This window comes from Chiroxiphia lanceolata, chromosome 6 (assembly GCF_009829145.1).
Source record: "Chiroxiphia lanceolata isolate bChiLan1 chromosome 6, bChiLan1.pri, whole genome shotgun sequence".
Classification (NCBI taxonomy): Eukaryota; Metazoa; Chordata; class Aves; order Passeriformes; family Pipridae; genus Chiroxiphia; species Chiroxiphia lanceolata.
In genome coordinates, this window is record NC_045642.1 from 5,369,053 (window position 1) to 5,387,193 (window position 18,141).

Consider the following 18,141-nt stretch of genomic DNA (forward strand, 5'->3'; position numbering starts at 1 on the left):
TAGTTTTAAACTGTCAGAGGGCAGGTTTACATTGGATATTAGGGAGAAACCCTTCCCTGTGAGGGTGGTGAGGCCCTGGCACAGGTTGCCCAGAGAAGCTGTGGCTGCCCCATTCCTGGAAGTGTTCAAGGCCAGGTTGGACAGGACTTGGAGCAATCTAGTCTGGTGGAAGGTGTCCCTGCCCGTGGAACAAGATGATCTTTAAGGTTCCTTCCAATCCAAACCATTCCATGATTCTCTGACATTATAAAGAATTTCAGTTTAAACTTCTTCCATAAGCAATGAGCTGGTGCCTCCAATGAAGTTCAACTCATCAAGTTGATTCAAATTCTCCCCAGTTTAAAAGCCCACCTCTAAATTCTGAGATTGAGAGCAGAAAAAAATAGAGGTTCATGGTTGAGATCAAGAAAAAAAAAATGTATCTTTAAGCCACTTTCCCACTTGATTCTTACTGAAATTAGCTTTACCCAGCTCCTGAGTTTTTATGCCTGAAGACACACACATGGATGGTCTGGCAGCAGTTGTGTGGTGAAGAGGTTCCCTTTGAGAGTTGCCAGTTTTTATCCATGCAGATATGCTTCAAGCCAGTGCTCCCCAGAATCCTTCAGGGAACTGCAGGAACAGAAGTTCAAAAAACCATTTATGAAGAGACTATTCAGTTTTCTGGGAAGCAAATTGTAGTTAAAGGAATAATTGGAAAAAAATGGATTTTAAAGTGCATGGATATCTCATAGCAAAATCTGACTACTGGGAATGAGTAGAGAGGATTTAAGGAAGAGGGAAAAAAAAAATCTTTCAAATTGCCTGTAGAAAAATCTAAATAAACTACAGGTTTGACCATGGTCGCTGACTTGCAGCGGTTCCCTGTATCCCTCCCTTACATGACATTAGAGTGCAAAACTATCTTGTTAATGGATACTTACTGCAAAATATCTACAAAGGCTGTCAGTAAAGTCTTGGTTTTATATTCAATGCCATGCTTATCACAAAGGCTTTTCACTAGAGGAGCTACTTTCCAGTAGTTGTGTCGAGGCATTGTGGGGAACAGGCTGCAGAATGGGATGAAACAGAGTTATTGTAAGACTTGGCTTGCACCACTTTCTGTCCTCCCTGATCAAAATATTCCCCTGCCCTCCCCCAGAAGGAGAGCAAAATGTCTCTTGAGATGGCTTATTCCTGGAAACAAAGAATAGTTTGGATGGGAAGAGACCTTAAATATCATCCGATTCCACCAGATCCTTTAAGGTCCCTTCCAACCCAAATCATTCTAGGATTCCACAGTTCTAAGTGCCCCATATTATTTCCACTCTTACGCCCAAAATTATACTCACTGATGCTCAATTTGGAAGTTCAAGTGCCCAGTGAACCAGTCATTGAACAAAGATTGCTTCACGTTGCAGGTTGCATGGAGCTGGGAGGGAAAAAGACCCCAAAATACATGATTTAGGTTTTATTTTCCTGCAAGTTTGATGTTTGAACCCCAGCAATCATTGCCCACCCTCATCTTACATAGAAGAAAAGTCAGGGATTACAGCTATCATTGCCCTGAGGAATTAAATAAAGTCTAGACTAGCCAGGCTGAGTCTTTTTCCCTTAATAAAAGGGAAAATGCTTAGAACACACTACATGGGTTTATGTTGCTGGAGCCATTATATATGAGAGTGAAGTTGTATTTACGTATTTATTTTGATCAGATTTTACCAAATTTTGTCAGATTTATCTTATCTGCAATAAACCTGCAACCTGTAGGGTAAAAATAAAGGGATCCAATCCCACTTTGCTTCCTTTAGTTGGCCTAAAAGGGAGATTGACTGTTTCACCATCAATACTTTTCTGTAATAGGAAGGGAAAAGTACTGTAAAAAGAATATATCAACACCTTTCAGTCAAAAAACCAAGACTTTTTAAATCTAGATGTCCTGTTTTCCAACTAAAGCTTTAAATGGCTTGATTATTACAGAAAGGATGTTGTCTTTGTCCTATGATTCAGAAGTGTAGACCCAGTATTCCAGAAGAAAGGAGCTTCTCACCTGAGTAGACACCCAGTCTTTGTTCTGATCATAATCAATGTCCATTGGAATGTGGTTCATCTGTGACACCCAAATAAACCAGGTGCTCTCAAAGTACCTGGACAGATAAACAGGGAAACACTTGTTACATCTCCAGTGTCGTCCAAATTTACCATTAAAACACATTGCTGAGTCTCTTAATCTTAACTAAAAGAGCAGTTTTATGTAATTCAGGATTTCCTATTCCTAACTTTTAGAGTGTAAGAACCACTCAACTTGTAGCTGAAGGTATCCCTGAGCAGCGACCACCACCCTGAAGTTAAACTGTTCCTTCTTGACTATTTATTGCTGAGAAAATTGTAGTGACTGGGACTAATTTTAATTTATTTCAGTATTGATTACATATATTAGTCTTGGAGACTCCAGATGTTCTGTATGTTACCTGGACAGCCAATAGTATATCATGAAGTTCTTAAATCCCATTAAAGGAATATACATGAGGGAAACTCGGATGGTGAAAGACACAATCAATATCAGGTCCTGTAAAAAAAATAACCCAAACCAAGATGAAAATCAGCCTTTGTTGATGAAATCCCTCCACTCCATCCTCTCCCCTTTACTTGAACTGCAGCTAAAAACTGTTCTGATGTATGAATTTCTTATTGATTTATCAAGAGGAAGCTCCACACCACCATTCTACAGCAAATTGAGTGTATCCCTAAAATATTCCCACAGCACACACTTAATAACTGCAGACAACAGCCCTGTCATCACACTCTGTCTATGTTTGAGTTTTCTCTTAACTTTTATTTATCTGCTAGAAGATTGAAAAGCCTTTTCTAAACAATTCTCCCTTGCTGCAGCAAGCCCAGAATCAGCCTTTACTATCTTAAACCCCAAAAACAGAGGTAAATATTAATATAGTGACATTATTTGGGTTTTCCAGATACTGAAGCTGTGCTTACCAACCACTTTTTCCTCTTGATTGTAAAGTGGAATATAGTCAGCTGGAAGAAGGGGATGAGTGCAAGTGGGGCCAACACTGAAGGAAAGAATGGAAAGAGAGAGACATTTATAATTTCACTGCATCCTAGCTCTTACAGAATAGTCTACTGTGAGAACAATGATTCTTCTTTCCAGTGGAAGAAAAATTGCTGTCTTCCATTTACACCAACTTTCATGCATTCACAAAATCTCTTAGTCTTTTTTTCTCATCACTTCTTCATTTCTTTCCCATCCCTTTCTTCCCTCTACTTGACTCACCCTCATCTAGTACTTCCATCACATAACCCTTGCAGAGACACAGGGGCAATTCCTCCTCAAGTGGACCTTCTTGAACATGAAGGAAGCTTTCTGAAGGTGTCACTTCAATCTTAAAAACACCTTTATTTTGGGGAGGAGATGTACTCCTGATTTAGCGGATACTCACAGAAGAAATACTTATGCTGGTAATTGTAAGGCATGAACTTCTTCTTCTTCTTTCCAAGCTGAAAAATGAAAAGATATTGTAATGAACCAGTGAGAGACTATACAAAAATGCTCAAAAAAAATGCTTACAAATAATTTGCATTTTGTAGGAGAATGAAATTCAATCTAATCAATTCACCATGGAGTGCTGAGGCTATTGGCACTTGGAGAAGAACAGGTTGTTAACATGGAAACTCAGTCACTGAGTTGGTGGGTTCCAACTTTGGAGATTGGAACTAGCTGATCTTTAAGGTCCCTTCCATCCTAAACCATTCTAGGATTCTATGAATGCAGGATGTGTTTGCTGTGGAAGCTACATCTGAACTTCTGTATCCCAAATTTCTGAGTAATAGAGGAGAGGGTGGACAGATATGACATAATTTGGAAGCTGTCCTATAATGTCTCTAAAATAACTTCTGCAAGATCAAAGTACTGAATGTTCTATAAAGAAATCTGCCTTCTTGTTTTGTCAAATACTTTGTCTTCAATTACAGAAATATTTACACCTCAAAGATGTCTTCCCTGGATCAAAACCGAAACAACAAAGGAAGCAGACAAACAAAGCCCCCGAAATCCATTTTGCCTGGCCATGGTGTGTGGTATTTTGTAATTCTACTAGAGAAGCCTTTCTGAGACAGCAGAGCCGGAATTTTCCATGTGCCTTGGAGAGCTGTAGTTTCTTTGCTTATTACTAGCTAAAGGAGAGAAACAGGCTTTATTTTAAGAAGCTGATTACCTTGCAATGAAGTAATTTCATCACCCCATGAGTAAATAGAATTAGTAGGAAAACAAAAGGCAAATGAGACCTTGATGATATCAGAAATCATAATGGTGCAGGGAGGATGTATTCCTAGTTTTTCTTTTTGTGAAAGCCATACAATTTTGGATTAAGAAATCATCTGCACTCGTGTTCGATGCATGGCAGCAATACTGGTCCTGAAGGATTTAGGTGCCAAAAAGCCAGAAGGACCCAGAGGGAACATCTGACTCACTAATAACTGACTAATAACATGTAACATTATTGTAAATGCACTGACTCACCCTCTGAGCTTCCTCCAAGGTTCTCACCCTTCCTGAAGCACCGATTGCAAGACTTGGCTTCTCAGGAGCTGTTGCCTCAGCATCATAATAACCAGGCAATACATGAGACTCTTAGACCTTGGAACACTTTGGGAATTATCAGAGAATCCTGAATGGCTTGTGTTGGAAGGGACCTTAAAGATCACCTAATTCCAAGGCACAGTCTGGATGATTATTATTATCCCTCCCTCTATAGATTTCTGCCATTAAATCTGCTTTTCCAGACATCCCCATGCTCACCTCCACAGAAAGTGTCTTTCCCAGGCTGAAGAGGAGGGGGTGCATGTTGAGGTCAGGGTCTTTACGGAAGCAGTTGGGTTTGGCGTGGTGCTGGTTGTGCAGGTGGTTCCACCAGCTGGCAGATAAGCCCTGGAAAAAGGGAACACCAGGGATTCAAACTGGAACGATATCAGATCACATTGCTATTTATCCACCTGTTATTGACAGTTTGCACCGCAATTCCCTCCCAGTTGATACTGCCTGGATACAGGGACACTCCAATCCATTGCTGTGTCCCCATTAGCCCCAGAGAATATTCCCACCATGAGCCAACTACCTTCAGAACATTTATCACCACCATCTGCAGCACCCGATTCCATCTGGGCTTCCTGAAGACAGAGCAGTGCCCCAGATCATGCTGGAACCAGCCCATCTGGATCTGGAAGACCAAAGGGTCAATGAAGAAACAGAATCTTGGCAGCATTGCAATAATTTGCCTTGTAATAATAATTTGCCTCCGTAACTTCGTAGTGTGATGCATCTTCCTTCTGCTTTGGGGAAAAAACACTCCCTGATGTCTTGCATGTTCAGTGCTGAGAACTTCCAACCAAGCTACTGTCCACTAAAGCTGCTCAGTTCCAGATATTGACTTTAGCTGGAATATAGGGAAATCAGCAAAGCATCACAACAATTAACTGTTACAGCATAGAAGTCTTTCAGCTAGAAAGTGGAAGAATTTCCAAGTCTACAGCTTTATTGCATTCCATATTTCCATGGAAATATGAGTGCTCTTTGAGGAATATCCACCTTAACAGATAATAGGCAAATAGAACAGATCATGTAAATGAGTTCATTTGCATTTGTTCCATGTATGTCTGAGCAAATTTAAGCTTTTAGCTCTACTAAGAAAATATTTCTTCTTCCCCTCACCCTCAAATTTATCTCATGGAAGGGCCACAAAGTCCTATTTCCTCCTTCCCTGCATGGATCCTGCCCTTCTGTAGTTGAATTTACTAATCCAGCAGAAAACTATTCAGGGTTAGTGAGGAAAAGTGGCTCATAAAGGACCAAACAAACATCAGACAGAAGGAACAGGGAGCCAAAAGTGCAGCTGAGAATGAAATATTCCCTCGTTTGTGATTAGATCAGCAAATCCCATCTTGTGAAACAGCCAGTTCCACAACATCCCACCAAATCTTGGGTTGTCAGCAAAACCAGATTTGCTGGAGGCAATAAAAATTGTGATGTAGAACGTGCTTGTCATCTTCAGGCAGGTAACAGGACCTGAGGAGAGGCAGCGGAGCAATGCCTGGGATGTGAACATTCCATGAATCCTCTCCATCTGGAGGAACCAAACACGTCTGCAGGGCTGAGCAGCTGTCAGCACTTTACCTGAGCAACAGTGAAGAATGCCATGCCAGCCAGAAAAGGCACTAAGGAGATGCCAAAGTACCAGATCACGAGCCAGGATGCAGCATCCAGTACCAGGATGTGAAGGAAAACCAGGAAGAAGAAGAAGTAGTTTGGCCTCAGAAGTCCCATCTTCTCAACAGTGCAGCGCAGCTCACGAAAATCTTCCAGGAGGGATTTCTGGAGGTAAAGTTAAAATTAATGCACTATTTACTTTGAAAATGTAACATGGCAGACTCAAAAACCCCAAAGCAGTCATGGGAGTCAGAGGAGATATTCTCTCAGAGGGGACTCTGTGCAAAACAGGGCATGAGATCAACAGGTCTTGCTTTTGCTTTGATACTGAGACATCACAGTGGGGAGAACTGAGCAGAATTTGGGGCTCTGGAGCTCATTCCTCACACCCAGGGGAGGATTTAATGATCCTGGGATGGTCATGTTTCCATGCCTGACTAGCACCGGCTGCCTCCCCACCCCCTAGCCCATGGCACGGTGTCAGGTGTGCTCCTTCAGACAGGATTCCTGCTCCCTCTCTTATTTTCCTTCTCCTCCCAGGCTGAACCCCAAGCCGTTCCCAGCTCTGGAATCTGAGACACTCACCTTTTTATTGGACTCAAAGCTGGGTTGATCTGGTGCCAGGTCCCCAATCAGCAGAGATCTCAAGTACTTTTTCACCAGAGACTTATCGTTGTGAAAAGCTACAAAGGCATCCTGAGAAACACAAAGGGAGGGAGGGAGAAAGGGCACGTGACTAAATCCCAGACGCTGAGCCTCTCCTTTCCTCAAGTCTTTGGTATAACACGTAATCCAGTTCCCATTGTCCAGAAGCCTTTGGGTTCCTCTTTACCACCTACTGGAGCTCGGCCCAAGGATGCTGGAGAAGTTTCAAGAAACCAGATTTCATAAAAGGCCCTGGGCGAGGCTAGTAATGAACATGAAAGGGTTTGATGAAAAACTCTTTGCAGAGGGAAACATGTTCTTTCATCTGCTTGTTTCAGCACAGTCTGTCCCTAGAAGGCTCCAGCCAGCAGCCCTTCCCTATGTATGGGACCCAGGTGCGGGAGAACACATCAGGGAATGGGATGTGTCTTTGCCATGCTTGGGATGAGGCTTTTAAAATCCTGTTTGTAACCCACTAGGGCCAAAGGGAATATGTGCTGAAGCTCCTTACACAGCAGGAGTGTAGTTCCCTGCAAGTTTTCAGGCTGGATGATATTTTGGGGAAGTAGGTAATAGTAGTGACACAATGGGTCCGTTCAAGAAGCATTTGAAATCCCAGTTTTAAAATCAAAGACAAGTAATGGAATAAAGGGTGAAATTCCAGGTAAATCAAAACTCTTCTTTAGCTCAGTGAATTTTCCAGAAGATAAAAAGGCTGACCATGCTCTATTTAGGTCCAGAATGAGTAGATATGGCAAAATCCTCAGTGTTTGAGCAGTCAGGTACTTGCTGATTTTGGGTGTGAGAAACAACGTGGATGATCATGACCCAAAAAAATTCTGCATGTGCCTGGTCAGGACCAAGTCCCTGGAAAAGGACAGGGGACTTCCTTGCAGTCTGACATTGCTCTGGATCCTTTTGGCTGGAGAACTGGAGACAATCTTTCTCTGAGTACTTTAGTCCAGAAATATTCAGAGCAAGGTGATTTTTTGGACATTTGAGCTTTTTACAGACATCCACTGACCCTTTGTCACAGTGACAACTGAATAACTCTGTCCAGACCCAGAGGACTGGGGAAATCTCTCCATCCTGATTCTGTGCCCCTCATCCATTCTTATATACCTCCCTCCCGCCAAGAATCTGATTCAAGCCAGGAATCTGATTCAATCCGTAAGTGTCTATACTGCAGCTTGGAAACAGGAGCCACAATACCTTCAAGCAGGAATCCCTCTCCACAAGATCAGTATCACAGATTCTTATCACTGAAAGCCCCTCAGTCCTGCCTGTCGCTTCTCCTCCCTCCTCTCAGGTCCTGATAATCATCTTAAAAGAGTTTAACTTTAAGATTTATCACCTGCAACACACGCAACTCCCAACATTTGACATCAATGCAATGTTCTTGTTGATATTTTCAAATTAATCCACACAGAAGAAGAAAATTCTCACTGTATATATACAATTATGAGGTCTGGAGTAGTCAAGAGTACTTGAAAAAAAATCCTGGATCCTAGTTTTAGGTAAAGTCCTGCCCCAGCAATTTTTTGAAACACCTTCCAGTCCTGCATTTCTGTAAAAGTGTGGTTTTTTTCTCAGAATATATGAACAGAGCAGCATTTTAAAAGCAAAAAAAATTATACAAATTAGCAGATTTGCTATATATACAGATTAGCAGAATACAAATTGAGAGCAAGACAGAAGGATATTGTTGTAATGCAACACAAATCCACACTGTACCCACAATTTTGGCTACTAGTTGTGGTCCTGTGCTCAAAGGGATGTAGCACAGCTACAGGTTGGAAAAGACCTTTAAGATCAAGTAAAATCAGGTTGTAATTATTGGAATAATAAAAGCAGGCAGGATAAAAGGTCATCCTTTAAACATATTCACCCCAGACAAATTCACTGTGGTTAAAGCCCCTGGGTGTCCATAAATAAAATAATCTAAATGCAGGTCCTTACACTGCAGGAGCTGGGAGGACATTGCTTGGGGCCAAATAATTCCATGCATTCTGTATTCCTTGAATCCTTTTGTAAAAGTCCAGTAACAGAACCTGCAGGAGGTGGCACGAGGATCTCTGGACTGGCCTGGCATGGCTGGTCTAGGTTCTTAAGTCACTGAGGTACAGGAGAAAGCTAACAAGACTCAAACCTTTCTTTCCCTTCCTTTGAGAACACCAGATATTTTTCTGCCCCAGTTTCAAGCATGGAAACATTCAATTCAAGGAATGAAATGTGAAAAATACCTGATCTGGTTCATTCTGGGCCAGGACTGGGGAAGTGTTATCCCATTTCAAACTGAAACCTGAGAGATTAGATTAGCTAAAGAGCTTCCTTCAAGTCAAAAAGTCTTGTTGAGACAAGAATTAAATCTCCCACATCACAAGCTTATGCCTGAAACCTGGCCATGTTTTTAATGCTCGTATTTCTGACTATTCAGGTATTCAATATCTCCTTTCAGCAGAGAGATCTGCTTCGAATTTATTATTTCTGTCAACAAGCAACACAATTATTTCAGAGAAATCCACTAAATCAACAAATTTTTGCAGGAGATCTATTTTCAAATATATTTGTGGAAGTTTTCCTTGCCTCTTGCAGCCATTGTGCTGCTTTCTCAGCCCACTCTCTGGCCAAGCACAGTGACAACCAGCACGTCCTCCTGCCCTGGCACTGGAACCACCTTCCTACTCTGTCCTCCTGGGTCTTACCGTGGCATCTTGCCCAGCATAGTGGCTGATAACTCTGCTGCCTCCAGGGTGCTTCTTGGAAAACCTGCTGACATCATAGACCTTCCTGTCGATGACCAGCCACTGCTCCTGGCTCTCCCCACGGCCGTTGTGCATCCTGACCTCTTCCCAAGTGAAAAGCTGCGGGAAGGCCGGAATGGGACTCGTCCCCTTCTCGCTGGAGCCCGTCTGAGGAGGCATCTGTGCACTCAGAGCTGGGATCCACCAGGCTGAGCCTTGCTCTGTGTCCAGGCTGAGGGTGGACCATCCCATCCTGCCCGTTATACAGCCTCACTCCAAGCCACTCCCTTGTGCTCCAAGGGCTGGTTGGCTCTCCTTGCCCAAACACACCCTTCCAAAGTTCCCTCCCCTTCCAGATGCTTTACACACCCATAAATAAAAGCCCTGCTCCTTCTTGTGCTTTCTGAGTTGCCTTTAGAAGGTCTGATTACTCATGAGAGTTGTGGACTGCTCCACTGAACACAAACAGGAATAAACAGACAAAATTAGGATTATCTGTTGTCTCTAAATGGTCTCATCACTGCCCAAAACCTTCAGGCTGTCCTTCATTTTTGAAATTTTCTGTGTTGACCCTGGCATGGTAAATTCATGTGTCTTTCTTAGCTAAAATAATCAAAATGCTATCAAATCAGAGTAAAGATGGTAAAGATTCAGAGTAAAGAAAGAACACAATTAGGAAAACATCCTTTATTTCCAATTAATTTGGCTTGTTCATTGTATACTTCGCATAGAGCTGTGAAAACAGAGTTTCCTGTATATTCTTGACTCACTCAATCACCTAATTGTTCAAGTAATTAATTCATAAGTCTATAGCATTAGAATATTTTGGAATTAGGAGTAATAATAATAATAATAATAATAATAACAACAATAATAACTGTTAGCACCAAATTTGGCTGTAGATTCAGAGTTCCTAAAGCTATGTTTAAAGGCAACGTTGAGATAATTAACCTCACTTAAACAATGCTCCTGAAGAGACAAAATCTAAGCATCTCTGATGTTGAGAAGATCTGCTATGAGTACAGAGGTGAAGAGTTCTCAGCTGTAACAAATAGCAGAGAGAAGAAGGCAATGCCAAGCTTCCTATGAACCCACATCAATTTTGCCCATGACCCAGAAAAAACTAAGCCCGCATATAGGAAATACTGTCCTACTTGAGATTTAGGATTCTTTTTATCCTGGTTGAATTTTTTTAGTCCAAAATTATGAGCCCTGAGTACTTTTGAGGAAGGTACAAGCAGCAGGCAGATATGGTACAGTCTGTTCCCACAGATTTGAGTTAAATCACAAATCATGAGTTTCCCCCCTTTTTATTTGCACTTATGAATTTATTATGTCTGTAACCCCAAATATTGCCTACAATGATGCCCAATCCTTGCCTGAAATCTGACCAGTTCCATGCCTCAACTACCTCTTGTGACAGTGAGTTTCACAGACAATTCACACACTGTGATCCAGAGAAAGGAGGGAGCTATGTGAGCTCCCAGTTCTGAGAAGGACTGAGAACACTCAGCTGAAGTTGCAGACCTCAGGCAGGACAGAAAGATAAAGAAAGACAAAGATAAAGTTCAGAGAGCCAAAGGCACCTCAGCAGGATGAGTTGTTTCCCCTGTCTCCCAAGTAGATGGCAAGGAGGAGGCCTGGGCAAGAGCTGATCGAAGCAGAGGTGATCTGATATTCCTCTCATGAGGTGAAAAGTACCATTTGATTTATGTAAAATAACTTTATTTTCAAGAGTTTGTCCCTGAGTGACTCTGGAATGGAGCTCACAGGATATTCATGCTGTAAGAGACAATGAAGCTTCTCAGTTTTTCACTCTGTGCCAGTCTCAGACTCCAAACACAGTGACAAATATGAAGTCTTGGTTTTTGTGTTCTCCAGTGAATTAATAACAGCCCAAAAGCAGTTGGATAGAGACAGCTGAAATTCCACAGAGCAGACACCTGCCTTGCCCTTAGCTCTGCATGGAGTGAGCAGTTTTCTGACTGCCACAGAATCCTAACTTATGCAATTCTAATTCTTTAAATCATGTAGCATCTTGTGAATTAATAAGTCAAGCCCAAAACAGCTGTTTAGAAGTTCCTGACATGTGGCAATGGTTGAACCACCTAAAGTAAAAGAGAAATGAGACTGTTGGTATTAGTCAGAAGACAGTGATAAAAGAATGGGAGGAATAATTTCTACTCTGCTGTCACATTGCATTTTGTAACTCTTTATCTTGCTCTAAATAAAACTTGAGAGTGTCCATGCCAATGATGTGTTCATGTTTTATTGTATATGTGTGGAGTCCTACTTAAATCATGTTTAGTACTTGAGGTGCTGAAAATAAAATATGCAATAGTTTGCGCAATTTTCCACATATGTGGTTTTTATAGATGTGAAAATATCAAATTACTCCACAGCTGGCTGAAAGTACAAAAAAAGCCCTTCCCATGGCCCTGTATTCAGGCTTGTAAATGCAGCAGTTACCTGAAAAGGAGAAGATAAAAATGAGGGGTTTGATTTTGGTCACAGAGCCAGATGTGAACAAATATGGGATGTCTCTGTCTATAAACACAGTCAGCTGTGATTTCACTGTTAACACACACTGTGGGTACCAGTACCCACCAAACTGTTGCTAATTAGATGAATTAAGTTTGGGAACTTTAAGATGCTGTTAATACAGCATCTGTATTAACAGTGTGCATAATATTTAATGTCTGAATTTATTTTCCATCAGCTCCCATCCAGAGGGTCCTGCAATGCCCATTGATATTCCATCACATTAAATCCCCTCCCAGTCTGAAAGCAGAAGCTCTGTCTATGTTATCCAGGTCACCAAACAGATTTCAGAACTGCATGGAAAAGCCCAGAGAGTGAAAGCCACAGCCATGCTCACTCAGATAAATTATTGGGAAATCTGTCAAAGTGAGTTTACACCACACTCAGTGTTCTGCAACAACTACCCACAGACCTGCCAAAATCTGTGTTGTGTGCTCCTGGGAGCTGGTACACGTGCTCAGGGCTGTTCTCTTATGACTAAGAAACTCCTTGCCCAGGAACTTGACATGATTTCCCAGATTTCCAGAAAGACAGTATGTGACTCCTCAGCTGGGAGTTGTTGCATCAACACTTTTATCCCCCATAAATATTTGCAGCTTAATCCACTGCAGATATGTGGTCCAGAAATAAATCTAGTACTGAGGCATCCCAAAGCATCTTGGAAGTGGTTCTGTGATTCTATGAAGTGTCTTAGAGGTCTTTTCCAACCTTAATAATTTTATGATCTCATTTCTAAGAAAATCTCCTTTTCCTTCAAGCTCTGAGGAATTTTTTCCTATAGGATACCAATTTTTTTACAGAGTTTTTTGACTACCTTTTCTACAGAAACTAAGTATTTCATGGGGCCTGTCATACATGCTGTGACAGCACCTACCAAGTGATGCTCCTGGGCAAAGCTGGATGGAGAACATCTACTTTACAAGATTTACAGTCTACCCAGAGTTGTTCAACATGAGACAGACATTTATAGGTTGTACATGTCTCCAGAGTCAGCTGTCAACAGTAGAGAGAGCTGGAAAAGCAGGACCTTGCGCTGAAGCCATGGGACAGCATCTTGCCTTTGTGGAGAACTCAGGGATGCTCTTCCCTAAAGTGGCTCCAGCCTATGGCAGGGAACTCACCTGCATCCATTCACAGGCCAGCACACAGGTCCCTGTAGATAGAGCCTGTTTTTCTTCCCGGATTTCATGGACTATCATTCAAAACTCCCTCTTCTGTGACTATGATGTGCCTCTTCCCAAACACAGCCAGGAAATGGAAATAGCTATAATTATTTTATCCCCAGCATAAAACTTAATGGGGAATCCATAATTTAGGACAAGGCTACATTTGGAAAGATTTCTTCAATCTTTTCAAGAGACAAAAACTTTTGCAGTTGGTACAATTTTGTTTTGGAAAGAAAAAAAGATAAATCCAGCAATTGCTTGATGAGAACATTAGAAGATACCATATCAGTCAGGAGGAGAAAAGGACCGGGTTCTCTTTTTTTTTAGCATATTCTGCATTAAGAGACACAACCCCGTATCTCAGATGGGGTTACTTATCAGGAATACCATGTAATTTCAGAGATGGGAAGAGAAATCAAGGAGTTTTTCATAGACAGTCACGTTTGCAATGAATGTTTGCTTCTCTTCCCTGCCTTGAGGGGTTTAATTTGCTCAGATATTCAAAGTCTTTATTAATTTTTTTTCATTCCTTAATCCAGATTTCAGTAGTAAGTTAACACATGGGGGTTTTCCTCTATAATCTTTGCAAAACAGAAAAAAACCATCTGTGAAATACCACGTTTTCCCTCTCAATTTTGGGTTACATTTTATGGCTGAACAATAAAACCCCAAAACAAGTGCCTTGTTAATTATAATGACGTCTAAAACTAGGTTCTGTAATAAGCCTTCTCACCCAAAACTCCCCACAGAACAATAATTTTTATTAAGACACATATTATGTAATTTTTTTGTACTTCTGAGCAAGTTCCTAAAGCCCCTACCCGGGAGACGCTGCAATGCTGCACAATGAGATGTAAAGCCTGACAGGATTTGCTGTTGTAATTCTGATGTGACCTTCTCTCACACACACCAGCTGTAATTACACCCCCCAAATTCTTTTCAAACAGGAGTGATATCAATCTCTTCAATGTACTTTTCTAGTTTGTGTATCTTATTTAACCTGCAATTCCAATTAAATATGAAATATGAATATACCCTTTGCACCATTCAAATTCATGGAAGCCAGAACTCCATGGGCTCTTCTGTGGCTTTAAGATCTAAATTCAGCTGATCTAAAATGGTATATTCTAAATTTAACAGTTGATAAAAAGGCTCTCTCTCAAGTGCACAGGTAGCATTATATATTATTAAAAAGAAAAATAAGACACAGTATAATTCAAGATCAAATTGCTAAATGACTGTAACAAACCCATTTTGTTTTCCCACTGTTGTACATTTGGGTAGCATTTTTATAGCTTTTTTAGCATTTATACTTTATAGCATTTTCTGTGCTCAGTGCAGGGCTCCCACTATTTGCAGACACACTTCTGAATATTCTGCTCATCCACAGAAGGAAAAACCCTCCAAAAGGTGACTCCACTTGCAAGTTTGTTTTAATTCTTGGCTTGTGCAACACTAGTTAGGAACAAAGTGACATAAGCAAGGATTAAGACATCCACAGCCTACACACAGAACACCTTCCTTTGTCTGTCCTTCCTATGGGTCCTGGGCCACCTTCCAACCTCTGCAATACGTGCAGCGGGGATCCTGCAACAACTTGCCTCCTGTTCTATTTGACCAGAATTCAATTCCCTAGCCTTCATCATCTGCCTCTGTCTTCCTCAGACACATGTTGTGCTGTATATTCCATGCATTTTGACTCTGAGATGTCCATCATCCTTAAACTTCTACATCCTACCCTGCCCACAAGGACATCAGTCATATTTTTCCTTTACGTGACTGAAGGGGCTTTTGCTACTTACTTTAATTCCTTTTGAAGTTTAATTTTTCTTTGACACTATTGCAATTCCTAATTGCAGTTCCATGACCTTTTCACTACTCTTTTTATTCGCAGTCTGTCTCACAGATTGTTCCTCATCAATCCAAAATGATCTTGTGAGTTCGTTTCTCCCCTCCTTGCAAGTCCCATAAACTCCTTATATGGAGTTGATATAAGAATCCTCGCATGGCCTCACAGGCCTTCAGCATCATTTCAAGGGACAAAGGATATTCCAGAGCTGTACATGAATGTCTGGTTGATAAAGGAAAATACTCAAGCACCAGGCCAACACCTACAACGCTTGTAAGCATCCTTGTAACTCTCCAGCTTGGAGTAAGTACACGAAGTTACACCCCATTCCTGTCCCATTAGATATTGGGAAGAAATGAGGGTGAGGAGGCTCTGGCACAGGTTGCCCAGAGAAGTTGAGGCTGCACCATCCCTGGAAGTGGTCAAGGCTCTAAAGTGCTTGGAGCAACCTGGTCTAGTGGAAGGTGGTGTGGAACAAGATGGTCTGTAAGGTCCCTTCCAACCCAAACTATTCCATGATTCCATGATTATTAGGCAGACATTGTCTAGGCAATCTAGAGACCATTATCCAGACCGTTATCTTTTATTTATTCCTTTATTTTTGGTAATTTGGAATATTTGTTCCAGACAGAAATATTTTAGCTTTCTAGTTTCCAGTGAGGTCACAGGTTCCTGATCTTTCACTTGGATGAGGGGAGAAAAGGGAATAGAGAAAAGAAAAATGTCAAAATGACTAAGACATAACCTGAGCTCATTGGCAGCATCTTCATTCACCTTTTATTTTACTTGGGCAACATCCAACTTTTCTTACTTCATCTTGTTTCTTTTTCACAACTGATTGAGAGATGATCCTGAAGAGGAGTTCAGACTCACTTGTTAGAACATTGGCATCTCTTCTCGCCAGAAGAAGTTATCGTTCTATCTGGGTCTGCAGCTAAATGGTTGTTTTGAAGGCACTCGTGCATCCCAAAAGGTGGATTATGCAGGATGTGACCCAATTAGGATAATTCTGCCCGTAGGACTGTCCTCATCTCTTTCTGAGTCAAAGCAAACAACTGCTACAGTTTACAAGGAGCCATCTGCTATAAAATTAAATTATTCTTGAATTTTGGTATTTTGATATTTCCCTTAGTGGATAATCTATCCCTGCTCTTGGGCTAATTAACCTTGGCACTAGGAATTTACACCTCCTGTACAGCTTGAACTGGTATTGATTCACACTTCAGCTGCTATTTCTTTATCACTGACAGACTCAGGGAGCTCCAACAATTTCATTCTCTCACAATAAGGATCTTTCCTGAAGCTTTAGTTTTTCCTGCATCTCTTCCCTAAATCTTGATAGCAGACATACCTATATAGAATATTTTTTAGGTATTTATAACTTTGAAAGAAATTAAGCCTAACCTAGGCATAGAACAACTTAAAATATTCCCATGAGACTGCTAGACTGGTCTTACCTGATCCTACCTCCCCTCTCCAAAGCCTTAGAAGAAGGGGGAGAGAAGGTGGAAAAAAAGACAGGCTTGGCAGGAGAGGTGAAACAGCGAAAAAAACAGCCCCAGAAAGGAAATCCAAAAGGGAAAGAGCATCACAAAAAATATTCTGCTATCACAAAAAATTATGCTGCTAAGAGCATCCTGCTTTAACAGGGGAAGCATCAGACTCTGCTCCTGCTCACATGCTTGGCTATCAAGTAGGCTTTTGAGCACTGGACAAGTTAAAAATCAACTTAAAACCAGTGTTGTGGAGCAATTTTCATTCTATTTTTATTGGCACAAACACTGAACCTCCATTTTATGCATTAACAGCAATAAGTTCCCATTCAAGGCACGGTGACCATGGTTCAGAGGATGTAGAGAGATGTTTCTTGGGGTGGGCAAAAATCAAAAAGCCAGGCTTGTTCTGGAGACCAAATCAAGGCAGACTACTATGGATCAATCAGACTTTGGGAATTTTTGCCTAAAGAACATAATTCTAACCAGCATTTCATATCAACTGTCATCACTGTATTACTTCTATTGCTGTTTCAAAACTTTCTGTGTGGAAATTCCTCCCCATTTTCCAAACACTTAATCCCAGTCTCTGTAGAAGATGCAAATCACAGAGAAACCAAGTTCATGTCAATGAACTCTCTTCCAGTGTCATGTCAATCCTCTTCCTCTCCCACCCATGAGTAGTGTTGCATTACTACCTCACCTGTTAAGAAATCCCTTTATACTCCTTATAAAAGAACTATCTCGGGAAGCAACAAATCCTCCTGTTTCCAGAGATTCAGCTGCATCCATTATCTATCTTGCATGGATCTACAATCATCTTCCATTCTGCTTCTCTTCTAAAGATGGAGAAAATTCCATTAACCTCCTCAGGAATTTGGGATAATGGAAGCAAACACACACACAGAGAAGCTGGGCAAGGATTGCAAATCCACCCCATAAACAAACCAAAAGGAGTGGGTGTTGGGAAGGGAAAACTACAGTGTTTTCCTCTTCCACTTACCCCATCACCCTTAACTGTTTCAACATTTTTGTAAGTCCAGTTACTCCATTGTTGCAAATGTCTCTCCCTGATTTGAAGAAAGTGATTTAGTCCAGGTTGGAGCCACCTCTTTGTCCAAGGACACTCCAACTTAACTGGAAAATCTTTGAAGTCCGATGAACATCTGATTGCTGTTTTTAAGAGACCCCATGCAAGTGCCTGATGGATTTTTTCTCCTTTGAACGTTTTTGGGGACTAAATCCTCTCCCCGGCTTGGCCAGGGACACCTTCCACTAGCCCAGGTTGCTCAGATCCTCATCCAACCTGGACTTGAACACTTCCAGGGATGGGGCAGCCACAGCTTCTCTGGTCAGCCTGTGCCAGGGCCTCACCACCCTCATAGGGAAGAATTCCTTCCAATTATCCCATCTAACCCTGCCCTCTGGCAGTGGGAAACCATTCCCCCTTGTCCTGTCCCTCCACGTCCCTGCCAAAAGTCTGTCTCATGATCTGATCCTTCCC

General features: G+C 41.5%; 1 protein-coding gene across 1 annotated transcript; it reads right to left on the reverse strand.

The window, feature by feature from the left end:
* Positions 1 to 173: 173 nt before the first annotated feature.
* On the reverse strand, positions 174 to 9,901 carry LOC116789082 (acyl-CoA (8-3)-desaturase-like). Its single transcript, XM_032692420.1, has 12 exons — positions 9,550 to 9,901; positions 6,785 to 6,895; positions 6,167 to 6,364; positions 5,112 to 5,213; positions 4,796 to 4,924; positions 3,438 to 3,495; positions 2,974 to 3,050; positions 2,451 to 2,548; positions 2,030 to 2,126; positions 1,332 to 1,411; positions 924 to 1,049; positions 174 to 612 (listed from the first exon to the last, which is right to left on the reverse strand). The coding sequence occupies exons 1-12, from the start codon at positions 9,838 to 9,840 to the stop codon at positions 561 to 563; spliced, it is 1,419 nt and encodes a 472-aa protein (XP_032548311.1). The 5' UTR covers positions 9,841 to 9,901; the 3' UTR covers positions 174 to 560.
* Between the last annotated feature and the right edge of the window lie 8,240 nt (positions 9,902 to 18,141).

Bases quoted from the DNA above. Each gene is read 5' to 3' on its own strand.
- LOC116789082 (XM_032692420.1), bottom strand. From the start codon at position 9,840: ATGGGATGGTCCACCCTCAGCCTGGACACAGAGCAAGGCTCAGCCTGG. The intron at 3,051-3,437 runs GTGAGTATCCGC...TCTTTCCTTCAG, and splicing joins CCAGCATAAGTATTTCTTCT to TGTTGGCCCCACTTGCACTC. The intron at 613-923 runs GTAAGTATCCAT...CTGTTCCTGCAG, and splicing joins GCCTTTGTAGATATTTTGCA to TTCCCTGAAGGATTCTGGGG.